Here is a 20921-nt window from a genome sequence, read left to right on the forward strand (position 1 = left end):
CTAACAGGGCATGTGCTGTGCTGTGTAGCTTGGACCTACCACTGGTGGTGATCACACCTTTCTGCCGCTCCCTTGAGTCACGTTATGCTTCTGGGATAGAAATGCACATTTACACCTGCAAACACACCATTTCCAAGAAGAGGAATTGTGAGAGATGCAAGCACAGAGGGCAGAAAAGAGACCGAGTATGCTTTGCCTGCTCAGGACAACCCCTGCTGTCTTTTTCTATCATCAGCCCTGCTTGGCCTGCTCCTTTGGCTCTTGAGCTGAGAGGCTCTGTCCTGGGGCAGCTGTGGTTGGAGGGTCCTCCTGTGTGAGGTTCACCAACCTCGCCAGCTCCAGCACGCAGGCTGTCTTGCTCCTTCTGAAATGAACTTCTGTCTTGGGTTGTGTGACACCCAGATGCAGGATAGCATTTTCTGTTTCTTCGCTAATGAAAAGTGTTCTTGCTCATGATTTGAATCAAGGCTTGCTCTCCTTCAGCCACCTCCTTCCCTCTGCCTCACCTCCAGTGAGATGTAAGTGATGGGACGTGAAACCCAGGCACCTGCAACTGGAGCTGCAGGAATACAATCATCCAGTTGCATTTTTGACCTGCTGATGTTATCAGGATTTGGCACAATAGTCAGCTGGTGTTGTAGGATAGGGTTGCAGAGGTATAGCCAAAGATTTTGAGTGTTTGTGAAGCCCTACACATGTGAAGGGTTCTGTGAAGTAACAGATGCAGGACTGCCTGGATTGGCCTGTTCCAGAGTCTGATCACATTAAGTCATTCAAAAAACCCACAGGTCTTCATGCTACCACCTGTGCATTTCTGTTCTCCCCTGTCGTGCCCATCAGCTTTGGGTAGCTGGCTCATCCAGCACGTCAAGGATTGTTGCTACTCATTGATGCAATCAATACCTGCTGGCACTGAAGTGCTATGGGTGCTCAAACCTGGCCTTCCAGGTGTGCTGTGGGAGCCATGGGAATGGAGCCTGGGTGGCAGTGGGTCCAAGAAGCATTTTTCTGTGTGTGCTGACAGACAGGGTAGCTCCTTGTCCTCGGTTATCCTCCTCGATCTGTCAAGTGGGTTTCTGGTCTGTTTTGTTTGAATTCTGAATTCTTGCCTTGCAGTGTCAGGGTGCGGGGTGTTACCTACACTGCAGAGATTTCCTTGAGGGAGAGACAAGGATTTGATGTTTGGAATCTTAGAAGTATCCATTCTCTGCTTTGACTGCAATTTTATAACCAAAAAAAAACCCTTGTGGAAAGAATGTCTCATTTCCCTTTGGTTTGAATATTGAGTGTGGGAAAGATGGACGTGGTGGGGATGGTAATCCGTGTGCAAATTCAGGCTAAGGAGACATTAAAGTGCAGCGGAGTTTGTTTCTTAGTTATAATTAAAAAACTAAAACCAAATGTTGGATTGCATCGTAGGAGTATCTAAACATAGAATGTGGGCTACATTAGCTAAGGCGTTTGTCGCAACTTGAAAAGATTTATTGTATCTCTCACAGTCAAAGCCGTCTCCAGATAGCAATCATCAGTCTGTTAACTCTTAGCACTTGCTATTAATTTGGGCAAAACCCCTGTGCTGATTTTGGGTTTTCTTCTGTGTTGCGGAGGCTGGAAGTAGGGCAAAATGCTAACTGTTACAGAGCAATTGCATTCGTCTTTGTTAAGATACTCAGGGTGAGTTTCCTGTGGTTTTTTCCCTCTGGTGATGCAGTTTGTAGTGAGTATGGCGGAGGCTGGAGCGATTCTGAAAGCTGACTGGGGGCTGAGTCAGAAATAAAGCTGTGCTGGCTCATAGTGGTGGCTGTGGTAGGCTGTAGGATTAAGAGAGACGCAAATTAGGCTGTTTGCTTTCTGTCAAAGAACTGAACAAGATAAGCATTTTAGTAAGGTTATGGCTTCGCTTGCCAAGTGCAGCAGGCGTGCCAGCCAAAAGAGATGACGATGTCAGCGGTTCCTGCTGTTACCTTGCAAGCAGGTCGGTAATCTTAGAAATCATTCTCACGTCAGTGCTGATGGAATTGGGAGAGTGGGTTTGGAAGCTTTTGGGTTTCAAAAACATTTCTTTGGGCAAACAAACTTAGCAGAAGATTAAGGGTATAAAGCGTGTTGAATGGTGTCCCAACCGAGCTGTGCTGATACGTTGTCCATAGCCTTAATTTGTGATGGAGAAGTTAGTGTTAAATGGCAAATGCAATGTCCCGTGATCCTGTCAGAAGGAATAAGAGCTGAGCGGCGCTGTTCTGGCACTTGCATCGTGCTGCCCTTTGCTCGATTTGTTTTGTTTTGCTTTTCTTTTTTGTTCTTTCAGGCAGTGCAAGTCTATAAAAATACAGCAGGCATTTTGTATAGGAGTTGGCTTTGTTTGCCCTGTAAAGCTGAGGGCATCACTGGGGACGAACAGTCAGTTCCCACTTGGGCCTGCTGCTGTCATGAGGAGGTGAGGAGTGCAATGGAGGCACACCAGCACTTTTTCCTTTTCTTCTCTGTTCCCCTTTCCTTCTCTTTGGTTCTTTGTAGGTTTACAAAGATGGGAACAAAGGACAAATCCCTGGCGGGCTTTGGGAGGCTGAAAGCTGGTTGCTGAGGTTGGTGGGTTTTGTTCTGGATGACCCAGCAGTTGGATCCATTGCCCTGGAAGGGCCCTGCTCCTCTTGGCCCTGCTCCATCCCCCAGAAATAAATACGGTTTCTGCTCCCATTCTGGAATGCTATTGCAGAGCATCACCTCTGTGAGGACCTGAAACCTCCTCTTGGCTCCCCACATACCCAGGTTCAGCAGCATCTGCAGCTCCGTGTGAGGACACTGGGCTGCAGGGCCATCAAGCTGTGTGAAGCTGTCAGGTTTTGGGGGACAGTCAGGTGACAGCTGTGGCGTTGAGTTTTCTGCCTGCTGCTGGGACACCACGCTCATGTTCCCAACCAGGAGCTGCACCCGGCTGGAGCTGCAGCGCTGTTTGTCAGCACTGGGAACCTGTGATGTTCAGAAGTGGTTACTTCTGGGTTAATGAGAGACTAGGTGGCAAAAGCCACAAAATGCTCTTAATAGAGACACTTAAAGCCTCTCAGGCCTTCCCTGGGTAATGAAGGTCATTGCTGTAGGTCATCACTTGGAGTTTGTGCCATGCCAGCAGCTTATTAGCCCCATGAAATAAGATGCTTGTGAAGCCTGCATGTCTGAGCTGAGTGCCCACACAAGCACACGGAGCCTCGTCTCCTGGCGCCGGACGCTGCCAGGCATCGCAGGGTGCTGCAGGCTCGTGCTCCGTGCAGGGCAAGCAGACACGGCTGTGGTCACGAAGAACCCATTTCCCTTCCTGCAGCAGCCTACAGGCGCTCCACCTCCTGGTGGTGACGCTGGCGCACCTCGCCCCGCGCTCGGGCTCAGGCTCACCAGGCTCTCCCCACTCCTTGTGTCCCTCAGGGCCGTGGTTGTGGGGACTGCACAAAATGGAGCAGGGTGGCTGTTGGGACGCCGTGCGGCTGCGCTCCACTAGATGGCAAGCTGAGACCAGCCCGCTCGTTGCACTTGTGCCCTGGCGCTCCGAGGGCGGTGCTGCCCTGCGCCTGCTGCCCTGGCCTTACAGCAGGGCACTGCGGGCTGGGGGCAGTGATCACTTCCTAGTTTTTCCTCCAATGCTTGGTGCAAGCTAAAGCTAAAACCGCTTCCTTCCTGTGTTGTCTCTGTTGCTGTCCCTGAAACAAGCATTAATTTGGGGAGCAGGCAGTGTTTAAGTGCAGTAAGCCAAGTGTGGGTGGGTGAAGACCTCCAGAGGCTGCAGAACCTCTCGTTGCTTGCTCCCCAGGCAATGGGGTCCTTCCCCTCTGGCCCTACATGGCCCTACAGAGCCCTCCAGCACCTGCAGGCCTGGTGTTGCCACGGTGACCATGGCCACCATCTCAGTCTGTAGGGATGTGGTCCTGTGCTGTCTGCAGGCTGAGGCCGTGCTGGGACCCTGCTCAGGTCAGCCTGGGGCAGTGTTTGGTTTGGTTGAGTGGAAGCAACTGCAGTGAAGTGACCGGTATTGGGTAGTGAGGCAGCTGCGTTCCACCCTGCTGGGGTTGTCCATGGCTCGTGGTGTCTGCAGAGGCTGAAGGAGGTAGGATGTGGGCTCCAGAAGCTCCTACCCCATTGCAGCCCCTTGGCCGTGCTCCCCACCTTGCAGCAGCTCGGTGCACAGGGGCTCATTTGCCAGTGCTGCTCTGGAGACATAACCTAGTGTTTTCATAGCAAAACCCAGCGCCCAGCCTCGCGTTCCTGCCCAGCACACAGCACCTCTCCTCCTGCCTCCATCTCACATATTGCGTCTGGAAATCCTTTCTGGAATTGTTTTTCATTTTCTTTGTCTAATTATACGAAATGGTAAGAGATTAATTTCCCAGTGGAAATGATGTCTTTTGAACTCGATCCAGCACTTTCAGTCTTGGCATTCCTGTCGTTTTGGTTCATTCCAAAAATAAATTAACTTGAAGGACTTCTGTTGCAGCCTGGGGGACGGTGTGGTGGGGAGGGCACGGATTGCCACCTCCCTCGTGTTCCATTATAACCAACCGGAAGCTGCAAATCTGCTTTATCGCTTTAATTCATTTCATCTCCAGCCCCTCGGAGGTCGCTTGCCTCTTCTGTATTGGTTTTTGTGCTGGGCTCATTAGCTCTGTGTCTGAGCGTTTCCACAAAGCTTGTAAAACCTCCTGCTCCCTGCGCCGAGGATGCGGTGTTTGCAGCGGCTGCAGCTGGCGGGCAGGGCTTGGGCTGATAAACATCAGCAGTGCTTTCATCCGAGTGTGATGGCCTTACGTTGCCCCAAACAGTCACTGAGGGAAGTGCATTTTTGGAGGTGGTACGAAAACCTTCATGCTGAGCATCTCTGAGTGCAGGGGGTGGTCCTGAGCTGTTTGCTGCCTGCGTACGGGCAAGGCGTCGGGAGCCATCACTGCGTGTGCCCTCCGGTGCTCCCAAGCATTTGCTCTGTGTTGGTCCGTTCGGCTTTTTCTGTGCCACTCTGACACAAATGTGTGACTGTGGGCCTTACAGAGAAATATTGTGTATGTTTTATCATGAGTTTTTTCATGGCCTTCATCCTGTCTGGGTTTGTTTGCTTATGGCAAATTCTTTCTTTCTGTTCCACTTTCCATGACCTGGTTCGTTGCAGTCGCTCCATCTCTCCGTTCTGCGCTGAACAGAACCTCCTTCCCCTCTCTGCCCCCTCTCCATCTCTAAGTTTCTATTGTTTGCTTTTTCTCTAATCAGCTCCTGACCCAGACAACCTAGTGAACTTTCCCTGAACCAAGGCTGCTGTCTCACCCCTGTGCTCTCCCTGCCTGGAAGCTCCCGCAGCGCCTCTGACAGCAGCAACTCAGCTGGGTGAGGTGGGCAGAGCCTGGCCCAGCACAGCATCTGCCTAGTTTCTCTGCCTCCCACCATTTGAGATTTTTGGCAAGAAAGCTTGCTTGTTTTTCATCCTTTGTCCTTTTTGGGGACACGATGGTAGAAGAGAATCAGCCTGAACTTTCAAGCTCAGTGATTATGTCAGGTTCCACGTTAGTTTTTGTATCACTTGTGCTTTTATCACAGCCCCCTTGTCTTCCCTTTTCTTTTTTGTTACTGTTTTAAACCTATGAGTGATAACTTTACACTGGGATTATAAGCTTTTGTTTTGTCTCTAAAGCATTTGAGCCGGTGAGGTTGTAAGGCTTGACTTCCTGCTTTTAGGTACAGCTCCAGCCAGTGCTGCTTTGCTGTTTGATATCTTACTGAATCAGGATCGCTGCTGCCTTGAGATGTCACGATTCTGTCCCTTCTTTAAAAAGCTGATTGGATCATAAATAGAGAAGAAAAAAAAAACCCTGAGAAAAACATTCTGGATCATCTTGAAAAGAGATAAGAGCCCTCAGGACTGCTTGATAAACCAAAACCACTAATTCCACCCATCCACGTTTGGAAAGTTTGTGACTTCTTCCTGCACTGCTGCTGGGAAATCCAGGAGCTCTGCAGTGGCTTCGGTTTCTGTTTTTCATGTCCTGTGGGTGAATGGCTCATTGTTTCTTTAACGCATTCTTTGTGGTAGCCAGCTTTGGCATGACAGTTTTCTTTGTGGTCTGTGCTGCGCTCAGTTGGCCACAAACGTTGGATTTTGCTCAGAGTGGCAGAGCTGTCCTGACATGAGTGGGTTCCAGCACCCCTCAGGAGCTGGGAAAGATGCTGACTGTGCCAGGGGAGCGTTGGCCACTGCTGCTGTGCCGCTGCCTTGTCTTGAAGCTGACAGCAGTGAGGGCTGGGACTGGAGCATCGCCTGGCCGCAGGGCGCCGTGCAGCATCCACTTCTTTTGTTGCACCCACAGACTGCTGCAGCACAGCGCCGTTTTCTTTCATTTTGATTCAGGCCAGGAGGTGAGCGTGGTGCTGAGAGGTGCTTGGACTTTGCTGAGTCCCTGGGGAAGGAGGGCTGATGGAACCTGGACTGCTGCTTGCTGGCGACACGTGCAGCGTGTGTGTGAGCAGCACAGATCCACGGACCTGCAGTGACTTGTTCTGAGTCTGCGTCGGGCGGGGGAAGCAGCTGAAGAAATGGTTGCAGGGTGGCTGCATTGAGTGATTTTGTTCCTGCTTTGATTTGAACCCAGCTGCCCACCCTTAGGCTGTGTCTGTCTGCTTGCTGGCAGCCTCTGCGGAGAGGCACGAAGCGCCATGAATGGAGCAGCAAAGAGAGCGCGAGCTGCTTGTCTTTCTCTCATGTCACCTCTGTTGTGGAATATTTGAGCAGAAGGTTCAAGAGGCATCTGGAAAGTGAGGGAGTAACTTCATATCAGTAGAGTATCAGTAGAATTCTCTGCTGGTTTTAATGGTTATTAAGAGTATTTTTGCTAGTCTAAATGAAAAACTTAAGTAGTCGGTTTGTTGTGCAATCAGTTGTAAAACTTACCACTTTCTTTATTGCCTGTCTTTATTGGTCCTTGCACTTTTTAATAGCGATCTACTGTCATGCCACAGTCCCACCACAGTCTCTGATCTAGGCTTCCTCCTACTCCTGTTTGCTGTCTCAAAGCCCGCCCTTCAAAACTTGAACAGTTTGATGATCCTATTTCTGCTTTGCTGGCCTCTGTCCCGTGCTGCCTTGGGTTTGCTGTCTTGGGCAGGCCTGCAGGGAAGGCAGCAGCTGGATGCAGGGATGCAGGGTGCAGAGCCTGTTGGCTGCCATGTGCTGCAGGTGCAGCTTGTGAGTGCTGTGCGTGCACGGCGCTGTGTAAATGTTGGGGTGAGCGGTTTCCTCACAGAGCTTATCTGTGGAATTTCAGGTCAAAACCAGAAAGGCCTAAACGTCGTGCTGCACTTTTGGAGAGGGGCATTCAGGCAATGTGAAATCTCCATCGGGCTGCCTGCCAGTGCCAGGGGAACGGTGAGCCCAGTGCTGCACACCAGGACTGCAGCGCGAAGCCACTGCACTGCCAGCTCCCTCCGTCTCCTCCCATTCTTGCTGGCTTTCTGCAGAGCAGGGGTGCAGTCAGTGCACACCTGGCCTGACGGGCAGCCCGCAGCACGAGCAGCTGTGCAACCTGGGGCTAGAAGTGCTCACCACAAAGATGTTGCAGCCTTGGCACCAACCCACCCAGCATTGTTTGGAACAACTGGGCAGTGAAGAACCTCTTTTCACCCAGCAGGAACGCAAGGCATGGCTGTGTTACAGTTATTTTAAAAGCAAAGGTGACACTGTTATTTAAAGGCAGGTTGGTTTTGTGTTCACGCTCCTTGCTGGTGGTGGATGTTGGGTGGAGGAAGGGTGTGTGTGAGATAGGCAGCTACGAGGCTGGCTGGGCTCCAGCAGGGCTGCTGGAGGTGTGCGTACTGTTGCTCAAGGATCCTAGAAAAGTTATGGGCAGCTGTTAAACTGGGAGAAGTTTTCACTTTTAGTCAGACTCCTGAGCGGCCCGAATAGATCTGCTCCACTGCACTCACTTAGAAATGCTGCTCTGTGAGCCTATAAGCGCCTCAGTTATTCCAAAAATGTATTTTTCTAAACCAGTTGACCTTTAGTTACATTGTTCTGGAGACTGCTGTGTATCTAACATGCTTTGTGCCCCGTTGCTTCCACCTACCCTCTTTCTGTTTGTTAATTTCCATGCTGTCTGCAGCTCGGTTTCCATTTACCATTTAGATGGGGTGAGCTGACAGTTTGACCCCAGGATGTTCTTCCTATGGCTGCCCAGGTGATTTTTTTCCTTAGGTGACAAAGGCAGTGGTTATATAAGTGAGCTGAGCTAAGCAGTGCAGCTGGCTGGCGGGCAGCCCACCCCGCTTCAGCCTCGGAGGCTCTTGGGAATGCCTGCACTTGCAATAAAACGTGGGCTTGTTTTTAATTAGAACCATCATTTAGTTCAGCGCGGAGACACAGAAGAGCAGGACCCATTTAGAGGATTCAGACCCCGAGATGCCTCTCTTTAATAGACCTTTTCTTGCTTTTAATCAAACACAGGCGTCCGTGCGAGTTCTGAGCTGAAATCTGTGCTGGAAGAAGGGAGATGGAGCGAGGCGGGGCAGTAGCTGTGCCTGCAGCACGTCAGTGCAGTGCTGAACAGTGGGTTGGGAGGGAAGGAAGGAAGGAAGGAGCTGCCAGGGACCCTGGGCCACCCTCTTCCAAGCGAACAGCCTTCATCTGAATGACATAAAGCAGCACTTCACAGCAGGTTTCTGCTGCCCTGCCAAGTCTTTCGCTTTGGAGGCAAGGCTTTTTCCTCCCTTCCCCCTGCAGGGAGGCCTGCAGTGATGTGGGCTGGGAGAGATCTTACTCCTATCTGTGCTGTTCTGGCTCACAGAGCAAGGAAGGTTATTTCTAGCCACAACACAGTGTAGTCTAACTCTGAAAATCCTGCTTGTAGTACGAAAACCTGGCTCTCAGACAAAAATAGAGCAGGGTTGATAAGGCAGAGCCAGAAACAAGGGCTGATTTCATCAAGGTTGCCAGGTGTCCTGCTTTTAACAAGGAAATATGCTGCTTTGTACATGAGCCTTCTTGCTCTGTGCTTTGCTGGCATCCTCCTGCTGGGCTGCGTCCCAACCGAGCAGCTCCTCTGCAGCAGTGCCAAGGCTGCTCGGGCGTCAGGTGCTGAGGATCCTGCCTGGCATGGCACGGGCATGTGCTGATCCTTCTTTTTTCCTCTGTTTTCCTCCCATTTCCCCCCTTCCCTGCAGCAGTAGAGGTCAGGGTTACAAGGTGCCTTCCCCTCCCCAGGCATGCCCAAACTGTCTCACGAGGGAGCCCAGGTGCCCGGACCCAGCTCTGGGCAGTGCTGTGCTCTCTGAAGGGGACGCAGCGATGGCGCTGAGCAGCACGGGGCTGACGTGGTGCTGCACCTGATGACCTTCAGCCCTGTCTTTTGGGATGACAGCGGGGCTCAGAGCCGTGCTCCCTGAGCCCAGGGGCTGCAGCTGGCGCTGGGGGGTCCCAGGTTGGCAGCCGGGGGAGGCAGGGCCCTGTGCACCTCTGCCTGTTCAGCCTGTTCTTCTGGTGCAGGACCAGTCATTTGTCTGGCCCGACTGCCAACCTGGTGGCTGCATCACCAGGTGATGATACCACTGCTAGCTGGCTTGATACGTTAATGTTCAGCTGTATCAGTCTCCCTGTGCAACTGCACAGAAGACAAGACAGAAACACGATAGTTGCCATGTGTAAATAAGTCAGCATTGGCATGCCTTGCAAGAAGAGGTGGATAACTCACAGATCTGTCTTGCTCAGAAGTCCATGGAAGTGCTTTCATCCAACAGCAGTTCGAGGATGTGAGTAGCTAACTCCTGCTGTTTGCAATCAGGAAAAATGTTCCATCCAATTATACTAAAATTATGCTTGAAGATACAATTTTATCACTTTCTTTTTCTCTTGAGTTGCTGTGAAATAATGGAGTATTTGGCAATAAAAACAGCAAAAACAAAGTAATGCCTTCGACATTGAATATGTGCTAAATAATTCACGGAGGCTTTACTCTCTTGAAATCATTCTGAGTTACCCAACATCTTGAAAACCTGTTTGTCATTTACAGTGTGTTTGCTGTGGTTCATCAGAGGGCTTTTCTGCGTGCTGCTGCAGCTGTGAGTGAATGCAGGAGTTTGCCTTCTCTGGTCTTCTCCCGAGCAGCGTTGTTCTGGGGCCTGTTTTTGTCTGGGGATTTTCATAAGCCTTTTCCACTATGGTCAGTGCTGCTCAGGCTTTTTACACTTTGTGTGGATTGGGAAGAAGTGTCTGTGGTTGATCCTGATGCATTTCAATTTCTGTTGTGCTCTGAAGAGGTTGAGAATGTTGGGATCTGGACTGTGGTAAAACGATTGAGGCTTTGTTGGAGTGCAAGTGAAGACAGTAAGAGAGAAGGCTTACAGGCAGTTCTGTACCCTCTGTCTCCTGCAGGACCATGGGGCAGGTGGGCGAAGGGCTGGGCAGGAGTCCCAGCACGCAGTCCTTGCAGTGCCACACAGTGCCTGGCCTTGGCCCAGGTCTTTAAATGAACCTGAGGGGTGGTCTCTGGCTGGTATGCTGTTTATGACCCTACTTTCCCCTTTAATTTATTAAGAAGTTCCAAAAATGTGTGTGTTTTGCCTTTCCGTATCTTCACAACCTGCCCTTAGGTGGCTGGCAAGCCAGTTGGACAACCAATGTGGGAATGTGATGATTTCTATTTATAAAGTTTTGGCTTCTTCGTCTTCTGAGCTGAAAGTTGAAAAACTCGTTCGTGGCTGTTTTGAGCATTTCTGACTATGAATCACAAGGAAATTGCATAATGCTGCAGCGCTTCCTTCTATTGCTCCTGGCTGTACAAGCACCGCTCCTCCGGGGAGGCTGGGGAAGTACCTGCTAGTCTGAGTGCGCTGGAGGAGCAGGTCCAGCATGAGGACTGCGTGGATGCTGCCATCGTTCTGACCACCTTCCTGCCAGGTGGTTGGAGTGGTGGGGTCTTGCTTCCCTGGAGATGGAGATCCCTCCATCTGTGGGGGCAGAGCGGGGCTGCTGGCGTTGCTGTGAGCGGAGGCTTTCTGTCAACCGCTGCTGCCTCCGCCTCAGAGGGGCAGGCGGTTTGTTGCTCTGGTTTTTAGCCATCTGGGCAAAATCTGGTACTGATACTCAAAGCTGACAGATGTCAGGAGCTGTGCAGAGCATTGTGCAGCCTGCAAGGGTTGTGGCTTTGTTTGGGCCGTTTTGATTTTTAAGTAAAAACCTTTTCTGTTTATGGAATGCAGTTGTTTTCTGCAAGGCTGTGTGCAAACATGCCATTGCCATGTGAGAGCACAGTTAATTTATGGTGGAGCTTGGTGGACTTCGTAGCCAAACCAGTGTGAAACCTGAAATGAGGAAATAAACATAAAATTACTCAACACCTCCTTTTCTTAGTTCCCCTTCCAAACCCCAACTTGCTTCTTTTTTCCTTTTCTTTACCCGCAATCCAGCTTCACCCTAAGCAGCCCACAGGCAGGCAGTTGAGCGAGCACAGAGCCAACAGCTCACGTGTGCCATTTACATAGGAGCAGGTTGTAAAAACTGGTGAACTCGATTCTTGTTGATTTCCTTGTGTGCAAGCAGAGGCTGGTATCAGGCTGCACGTGGTGACTGCGGGAGAATTTTAGGCTATGAATGGTGGATCTTAGAGGATTTTTGATAATCTACAATTTAGCCTTTTTTTTTAATTAGCTACAGCTGCAAGGTAGGTGGGGTGTGGTGGAATTGTAGGGGATGGTGCAGGTGGAACATGCACAGCTTGTAACTTGGTTTGTGCCAGCAATCGATGCGGACTTGGGCATGGCGAATAGCAAGAACCTCTTTAGAATTCGGCACCATTTCGCTGGGAAGCTGAGATGTGTGAGGCAGGATCTTAGGATCTCGTGCTGTGGGCCCTGTGTATTACCAAGGCTGTTCTGGAAGCGTGGAGTGTTGATGCCTGTGGAATCAATTGGGGCTGAATGAACTTTGCCATGCCAAGGCCCTGAGCTGGTACCTGCTGGCCACCCCTTGGAAACTCTTGTCCCAAAAATCTCTTTCTTCAGAAGGCTTTCAGTGGTACAGCAAAAGGGTTTCTTTTACAAAGTAGTGTTTGTTTTGGAAAAGGGGAGGGTACTGCAGAATCGGGGCTTAGTTAAAACCTTGATGTTGTAGAATGGTGTTAATGCATCACCACTGACGTGGATAAAAGGTTTGTCCTGAGCAAGGTGGGTGTAGGATGACAGCATCTCCTTGTTTTATGGTTACGTGGTTGACTCTGGATGAAATTTCCCTTATGGCATGTGCATACTTTGCAATTAATGGCACAAGTGTGTTGTGTTTCCTTGTCTGTCCTTTCCCTTTTTGTAAAGAACAGTCTGATGATTAATAACCTCTTTGTGGTTTTGCTTAACCAAACTGGAAGAACAAATATGCGGGCAGACACATTTCCCCCTGGAGCTGTGGTGCTGTGTGCCATCACTTGGAGCTGCAGGAGCAGCCCCAGAGAGCTGGGCAGTGCAGGCAGAGCGCGGGACAGCAGGCACTGAAGCTGGTGGGATCCCAAGGACAGGAGCTGGCGTTCACTGTGCAGGAGGTTCGACCACAGCCCTGGGCACAGCAGGGTGCTGGTGTCCAGCTCCTCTGGGATGGATATGGCAACCTGCTGATGGAGCATAACGCCTGACTTGCCCTTGTGTTCTATGCAGTGCTCAGCTGTAAGCCTGGGCTCCTGTGGGTGAGCTGCAGCAGGGGGCTTGTAGTGTGAGTGGTGACCTGAGGAGGGGTCTCATGCCCTGCAAGCCCCCCCTGGGTGGGACTGCTCCCAGCCCGTATCTGTGCTCCCTTCAGCAAGTCTCCAGTGGTGAGACTGAGGCTGGAGAGGAATGCATCTTACTGGAGAGCTGCCCTCATGGCCATGGCTACAAGGCGGCCCCACGGGTGGAAAGCCTGCTGTGTGCTTGCTTCCCTCTTTTCACTTATTTTATTTTCTTGATACAAATGCTGTTCCTGGAGGAAAACTCGCTTGCTGACTCTGGCTGTTTTTGCTGCTGAATCATCCCCCAGTTTCCAGATGTGGGATGATGGCCTTTCTTCTGCAAACAAAAACCCCACTTCTCCTTGTACTGCACAGACCCATCCCCTGGGGGGAAGCTGGGGAAAGTGCTCCTTGGGAATGCTGCAGGAATGTTGCAGGTTTTGGAGCCTGGGAAACACCTGGGCTGCAGCACCCAGGAGCTGCTTGTGGATCTCTGCGTCCTTGGGGTTAATGTCACTAATTGGGAGCCCTGACTGGGGCATGTCGTGAGCTGCATGATGGTGGCTCAGGGCCTCACTGCCACCCTGCTCTCCCGGATGCTCTGCTCATTGCTGTGCTGTGCGTTGCTATCAACAGTGCTGTTGGAAACTTTCCTTCCCCACCTGCTATTTCTGGATGCAGCATGTGGTTGAATCAGAGCACCAGGCCCTTGGAAGAGGGCTCCCAGCTTTGTTCCCTGCGAGAGGAAGGGTGTGCACGCCGATGGCTTTGTTTAGCAGCCTACACAGGCATTTCTTCCTGTTACAGTGGATGCTGCCACGCTCAGCTCCACCTTGTGATGCTGACGGAGTGCTGTGTGTGTGTTTTAGTTTGGGCTCTGGGTTGGTGAAGGACTTTTGTTGTTTTTTTCTTTAACCGTCTTCATCTGTTGAGGTTGAGAAGCACAACCTGTTTGAAGGCTGACCTCCTCAGCCACAGTTTCCAGTATGCTGGGCTTTTAAACCATGCTTAAACTGTGATTAACGCCCTCCGTTGACATTTTCCCCTGTTTGCTTCTGTCCAGTAAAGCACTGCTTTTATCTGAAGTAGCCTGGCTGTAATGTGCTCAGGACAGGTGGATGAGGGGCAGCTTTCACACATAGGGTGCCATCACAGTGCTGGCTGAGGGCGGCTCATCCTGCTGCAGTTCAGCTGCTCTGTGAATTCATGATGTTTCCTTTCTCTTTGCCTGACTCATCTACTCACTTGTAGGTACACGTGAGTGGGGACGGCTCCCAGATTCTGTGATTCTGATTCCCTGCTCCTTGCTCAGCATGCACCCCCCAGGTGCTACTGCAGTGCCCATAAGATATAAGGGGAATCATTGGCTTTACTCTAAGGTTATGTCCTTTATAACAGAAGACTTCAGAAGAGCAGAATGCCCACCTCTGTTGTGTTTCAAAGCCCATGAAGTTTTCATTCCCACCCAGCTGGTGCCATTCGTCCACAGTTCTTTTTGGAAAGCGTTCTGGTTGTTGGTACAGCTCTGGCTGCTGCAGTGTGCCGTCCTGAGGAGGGAGCTCTGTGCTGGCCTGGGGGTCTGGCTGGGGGGGACGCTGAGGCCAGGCCACTTCCCAGCTGCAGCCAGCATCTTCATGAGACTTCCTTCTTGTGTTTTCCAGGTCTACAACTCGAACAAGGACAATCAAAGCGAAGGCAGTAAGTATAAATATATGTATGTGTGTATTTCTTTAAGCAAACCCTTGAGAAATGAACGGGCTCCTCCATCTGCTGCAGCAGGGGTGCTGGTGGCATCCTGTAGTATCAGTAGCAGCTTGCCTGGCAGAACCAGAGCCTGGAGGATGAGCTTGCTTTTTCCAAGGGGAATGTGGAACACAAATGTAAAGACTGTGGAGTTCTTACCTGATTGAAATTGTCAACAGCACCCCTTCAAAAATAAACAAAAAAATTCAACAAAAAACTAGGCTATTTTTAACTGTGCTTCATGCAATCAAAGACCTGAGTCAAGACAGCACTTGTTTTTCCTCCTAGACAAGTAGTTGTACCTGGTCCTGGCTCTCGGGTCCTTTGTTTCAAAGCTTTTCATTGAGCCACTTCCCAGTAGGTCTGAATTGCCATAATTGCAACATTCAGAACTGATCCCTTCTCTCCTTCCCCCAAAGTCATTGGTCGTGCAAGAGCCTGACCCACACCGATAGTTAGTAAATTGTTTGTTTTTGTGCTGCCTCAGTCAGGGCATTTTTCTCACCATAATAGGTATAATTTGCAATTAATTTTCCTCACGCCCATTTTCAGCCCTTGCATGGAACAGTCACTTCCTCACTTCTGCTCTCTGTCCGTGTTGGTCTTCCATGTTGTCGTTTTGGTTTTGTGCAGCCCAGGTGATGCTCAGGGGGTTGATCACTGGGCTTCACACCCGCGGGCACAGAGTGCCCTCACTGAATGTGGAGTCTGTGTAGCGCACTTCAATGTGTTCTGTTTTACAGAGGATCAAAATATGGTTCCTAGGGACAGAGAACAGGACTTGCTCAATTCTGTCCTAATCTGGGCATTAATTGTCACTGCTCTGTTCCCTACACACAACCCCTGGCTGTGCCAGGACAGTATGTGCCGATTTGGCTCAAGGAGCTGTGTTAAAAAACCATTTTCTGAACTTTATGGAGGGGTGATGCAAAAGCAGGGAAACGTTTGGGATGGGGGCGGGGAGGGAGGAGGAGCAGTGAAGCAATCCCTGCTTCTGAAAGAAGTGCTTGTCAGGCTGTGGCCTTCCCATCTTACGTGCTGTCAGCCGGCAGTCCTTGTGGGGCTGGTAGTTGCGCTGCAGTCATCCTGCAGAGCAGCGCTTTTGGCGATGGGAAGAGCACGAGTCAGATGTGTTCGTGGCTTTCCCAAGGTCATTCGTGTTGTCTAATCCAGGATTGCAGCTGCCAGGCTTGCGGCAGGCGCCATGTAGAAGCTCCTGAATGCTCACCTAGGGTTTCTTTGGGAAAGGGCTGCCTGAGGTTCTCCTGCCCAGGGTGGGACCTGGGGTATGCTGGGGGCTTTTTGCATTTCACCGGCTCAGCTGGCTGCAGGTGGCCTCCCTGGGCCAGCTCCCAGCCCCCAGCAGCTCTGGGAAGTTGTGTGTATGGCTCTGGTGGTCATGCAGCCCACGCTGCTGTCATGCTGTGCTCTGAGGCTGTTCAGCATTTGGCAAAGGCTTGGGAGGCTCAGACAAAGACCGAATGCCAAGTTTCTCCCTGCTCGCCTTCACCAAACAAATACTGGGGTTTAATCAGCCCAGGGGGCTGTGGCAAAGCTGCTCATCTTTCAGTATCTTGACTGTGGTGACTGTCCATCTGAAAAATGAGAACATCTCCATGTCTCTGCTCTGCAGACCCAACCACAGTGCAGCTTTGAGGTGAGTTGGGACCCCAGGGTTAGGGCTGCTCCTGCACAGCCCGGTGGCAATAATTTCACATGTGCCTGTGACCAAACTGCTGCTTGCTGTGCTCCGACACCTGGCTGTGCTTTAGCACATTAGAACCATGTCTGCAGCAAGCTGCTGGCCTCACCAGCCCCACTTCAAATTGATTTGGAGGCTGGCTCTGTGCCACGGAGCCCTTGTTACAGGAACTTCCTATAAGGACTTGAAATGACTGTAATGATTGAATGGAGTCCGGATGCAGTGCCTGACCCTGAAAACCTATATAACTCTGCTTCCTGCCTTACTCAGGCTGGTCTGAAAGAGAATGAGACTGGGAGTTCTATAGTGAGGTCTGCTTTTTGGTCACTATCTAATTTTACAGAGCTTTTGGATTTTACATCCTGCTGTGTGGCCAGATGGCCATCAGCCTGCGGGGTGATTTATCTTAATCTTCTTTGGGAGCTGGGAGGAAGCAAAGCAGAGTGCTGGGGGCTGAGTGGGTATCAGTGCACTGCTAGAGCTGGGTGAATTGAGATGTGCTGCTTCTCAAATGAAGGGGACTTGCTCTGCTCTGTGGAAATAATCATAGAATCTTTTGAGTTGGAAGGGACCTTTAAAGGTCATCTAGTCCAACTCCCCTGCAATGAACAGAGACATTATAGCTCAGTCAGGTGCTCAGAGCCTGGCCCATCCTGGCTTTGTATGTCTCCAAGGGACATCCACCATCTCTCTGGAACAACCTGTGCCAGTGCATCACTGCCCTTATTGTAAAAAATATTTTCCTTATGTCCAATCTCAGTCTCTCCTCTTTTGGTTTGAAATCATTTCCCCTTCTCCTATCCCAGCAGACCCTGCTGAAGAGTCTGTCCTCTTCCTCTCCTCACTGCTTTCACCTCCTTTTTTCACATCCACTTGATTCTCCACCTGTTCAGGATGGAAGCATGGCCTTTCCTGGTGGTCCTTGTTCCTCACAGCTTGGCATCTCTGGTGCTTTGAGACAGCTAAGACTGAAAACTCATTTCTCTCTGGTCTCCACTTGGTTTCTTTCTCCCTTGTGGCTTTTAAAACCACAGTGGTGTTTGAAAAAAGTTCATAACGATCATCATTGTGATGGCACTGTGTTACACGACACAGAATTGCGTAGTGGGGAATGCAGGGGAGCTGGCTTTGGCCTTGCATCGCCTTGGCTGATGCGTACACGTCTGGAGCCAGCAGGGTTACATGTGGCTCAGCAGAGCCGGCTGTGCCTTCGTGCCCCTTCACTGATGCTCTGAGATACCATATCAGCATAAAGTAGAAGAATTAGTGGATTAAATAGAAATAATCTGGTAGGCAAAAATAGGACAGGATGAGACCGGCTCAGTAGCGCTGGGAATACGATGTTACACGAAGGTCAGATAAATATTTGTGTGTGCAACATTGGTAGTACAAATGATATGCATCACCTTTGCGTCTCAGCAGTGCTTTGAAATGTTGCTCTGGAACGAAGAGCCTGTGATGTGTATCTTGGGCTGGAGGCTGTGTTTTACGTCTGTCCCCTGGGGAGCCTCCATGGACAGGGAATAACGGGAGGAAGGGTGTAGCTTTGCTTTGTGGGCAGAGTACAGCGCTACCTGCTAATAGAAGGCTGCGGGTCTGCTCCCAGTTATGGTGGAGAGGCAGTTTTAAATAGATAGGATGGGGATTAGGGATGCCTGTTGTGAGGAGTGCAGATAGGCTGTGCTTTTCTCTGGTGGGTCTGAGGGTTTGCTCTTCACTGCTGCCTTCCCTCTCTGTGCAGCCCCCAAAGGCAGGCTGGTCTGCAGCTCCTTCCTTTCTCAGCATTCCCAGCCTGCAGACATCAAACAGCCCAAGCCCAAAGCTGCCGACCATTCTGCTGCTGGAGTGAGTGGAGCCAGCAAAAGGGTCAGGGCTGCAATGGATACAAATCTGACTTTCATCTGTGCTGCTGCAGTTCGGAATCATTGGGTAAATGAATGAGATAAAGGGAGGCTGCTTCTGTGAGAGGAAAATCAAGCTTTTATGATGCTCATTAAAAGTTAAATTTAAAGATGAATAAAGGCACTTTGGATATTTAATCAGATATTATTTCTGGATATAACTACTGCAAATAAATCCCCGACCTTTCCTGATCCAGAGCTCAACAACGAGTTGGAGAGCTTATTCATCTACTTGGGAGGATTATGCTCAGTCATTTCCATCCTGAAAAACTGCTCCTGTTTCTCCCCTCTGCTGTGGCCGAGCAGCACAGTGAGGTGTGGGCTCAGCCCTTGCTGGGCCCTGTGGTGAGGCATGCAGGGAATGGGACTGGTGCTTGTGCTCAACCTCAGGCATCTCAGGGGCTCAGGGACACTGCTGCACCGTGGGAATGGTTGGCACTTAGAGCGTGCGAGCCCGAAATGGTGAGCTGTGTTGGCTGGACGGCATTGTACAGGGATGCCAAAAGATCAGGACTGAGTGCTAGGAAGCCCAGGTGGGCCCGTCTGTACAGAAGGGCTTCCACACTGTGCTTTCCTGCTCCTCAGGCACCCCGTTCAGTGTTCTGTGGTGATCAGGTGCTGCAGGCAGCTTCCCTCTGATGGGTGCTGCCTTTGTTGGGTCTGTGCCTGCAGGGCGGCTGGGAGCTGTGCTGAGCCCCTGGGTGCTGAGCAGAGCACCCTGCAGCTTTGGGATGTTTGTACATCCTGCAGCACAGGAATCCTCCAGCCTGTGTGCTTACGTTGGCTCAGCACTCCACTGTGCTTGCCCAGAAAAATATAATAGACCTGTTTTACTGTTTCAGGTTTTTGTACCATTCATCATGTAACAACACCGGCAGGGAACTCAAAAGGAGTGATTAGCAAGGGCTGGCCCCATGCGAGGCATAGGCAGCCAGTGGACTGGAAGCCTGTCGTGAACCAAGTGCAAATCTGTGTTTAAATAAATGATTTGAGCAGGGAGAAGGAAAGGAATAAAATCACGCGTGCCTTGCTGTGAGGACACTGCCAGCCCTGGGCTCTGCTCTGCTCCTCTTGGCCTCGAGGCAAGGCACGGTGTTGTCTCTTCCAGCACGACAGTTCCTCATGCCTGTGCAGAAGTGAAGTCCCCTGCTTTTAAGATAATGCTGTGGCTTTCCTCACTCCAGCGCCCTCCCTCTCAGGATGAGAGGTTAGCAGCGTTGTGCAGTCCTTGCATAAGATGGCCCTGGGAGAGCTGTGCAGCTCCTTGCTGGAGAACGCGGTGGGGATGCTGGATGTCTTCGTCTGGGTCGCTCCCGGGTGTCAGTGCAGCCCTCTGCAGCAGAGTCAGGGGCTGGGTTAGCTGGGTGGACGTGGAAAGGATTTATAGGAATTACCAGCACTTAGATGAAGCGGGTTGTTCTGTGCAGTTTTTTTGCAGGATTTATTGTGTCAAAAATATATGATTCCCCTTTTTTATTCACAAGCAACCTAGTGTCAGCTTTGCAGACAAAGGTCTCGCTGGGATATCTCCCCTTGGTTCATGTTTTGACCAGCTGTAGCCATAAATCTCTGGCACAGCCATAGCTGCTGGGGGGCAGAGATGCGGGAGGTGAGGATCGGAGCGGTGCTGAGGCTGCAGCGATGACCGAGGGTTGTGTGCTCACCACACTACACCTGGTACAACGCTGTGCTCGTCTCTCTCCTCTGCAAGCACCTCATTTATCTTCTTTTCCTTCCCCCCTGTCTGAGCAGGAAGACAGCGTTGCTGTGAATGCTGTGGATGGCTGCAGGATGGGAAGCCGTCCCTCTGCAGGGTGTTTGTCACTTCTCTCCTCTCTTCCCTTTCAGCTGCCCAGTTGGATAATATCGGCTTCAGCATAATCAAGAAATGCATACACGCTGTTGAAACGAGAGGTAGAGCGCTTCACCAGATGGTCTGGTTTGGGGGAAGGCGTTGCATCTGCTCACAGCGCAGCGATTGCTTACCTGCTCCTCTCATGAACGCGGATGATTTGTTAACCCTGTGAATCCCACGTCAGATAACCGCTGTGATGTGCTCACACACACCGTGCTGAGATGTGCTGCCGGGTGGCCTGGGTTGGCAGAGGGATCGGGGATGGGGCTGAGCCAGGAGGTGCAGCACAGAGCTACAGGCTGCGCCACAGCATGCTCCCCTGCAGTGATAACAAAGCATTTCCTCTCGTATGGCTGACAAACAGATGTGCATTTCAGCCCTTCTCCATGCAGAACGTGGAAAAGGCTCAGACCTAAGCCTGAAGAACTTGGCCCAGTGAAATTTTTCTCAAATTGCCTTTCTGGTGTACGTTGTGTGCAGATCCTTCATGGTGTGGCCATACTCCCTCACTGGTGGTGCTGTGCGGCACGGTGGCCTTGGATTTTTGATTCTTGAGCTAATTGGGGTCATTACTTTTAATCAACACGTGAAAGCCCTGAAATCAAAACCAATGTTTACCCTCTTCTATAATTCTGTATGCAGTCAGTGGGAGTATTTAATTATTGCTGTTGGAGGGCCCAGAGAAATGAAATAAATGTTGGTAGCTCTTTTGACATTCTCCTAATAAACTCTTTATTTTTTCCAGGGATCAATGAGCAAGGACTCTACAGAATTGTTGGAGTAAACTCTAGAGTTCAAAAGCTGTTGAGTATATTAATGGGTGAGTAGCTTATATTTTGTTATGGGCAAGTGGGCTGTGCTGCTTCGAAGTCTTCTAAACCAAGAACGGAGGCTCCTGTCTGGGTACCTAATCGTGGTGACTGTGCCCTTAGGACCACATGCTGTTAGAGGCCCGGAGGTCCCAGGGCACTACTGGCAGGTTATGGAGGTAGGACTTGTGGAGAGCATTG

At 50.7% G+C, this 20921-nt stretch overlaps 1 protein-coding gene across 1 annotated transcript in view; it reads left to right on the forward strand.

Annotated features, from left to right (window-relative positions):
- The window catches only part of ARHGAP26 (Rho GTPase activating protein 26), a gene marked incomplete at both ends in the record, with an annotated part of 98020 nt that overhangs the window by 32514 nt on the left and 44585 nt on the right, over positions 1–20921 (forward strand). Inside the window, 3 exon segments of the mRNA XM_079542440.1 lie at positions 14372–14408; positions 19905–19970; positions 20657–20731. Of these exon segments, the coding sequence (XP_079398566.1) occupies positions 14372–14408; positions 19905–19970; positions 20657–20731 (178 nt within the window).

The sequence above is a fragment of the Tetrao urogallus genome, assembly GCF_951394365.1.
Source record: "Tetrao urogallus genome assembly, chromosome: 14".
Taxonomy (NCBI): domain Eukaryota; kingdom Metazoa; phylum Chordata; class Aves; order Galliformes; family Phasianidae; genus Tetrao; species Tetrao urogallus.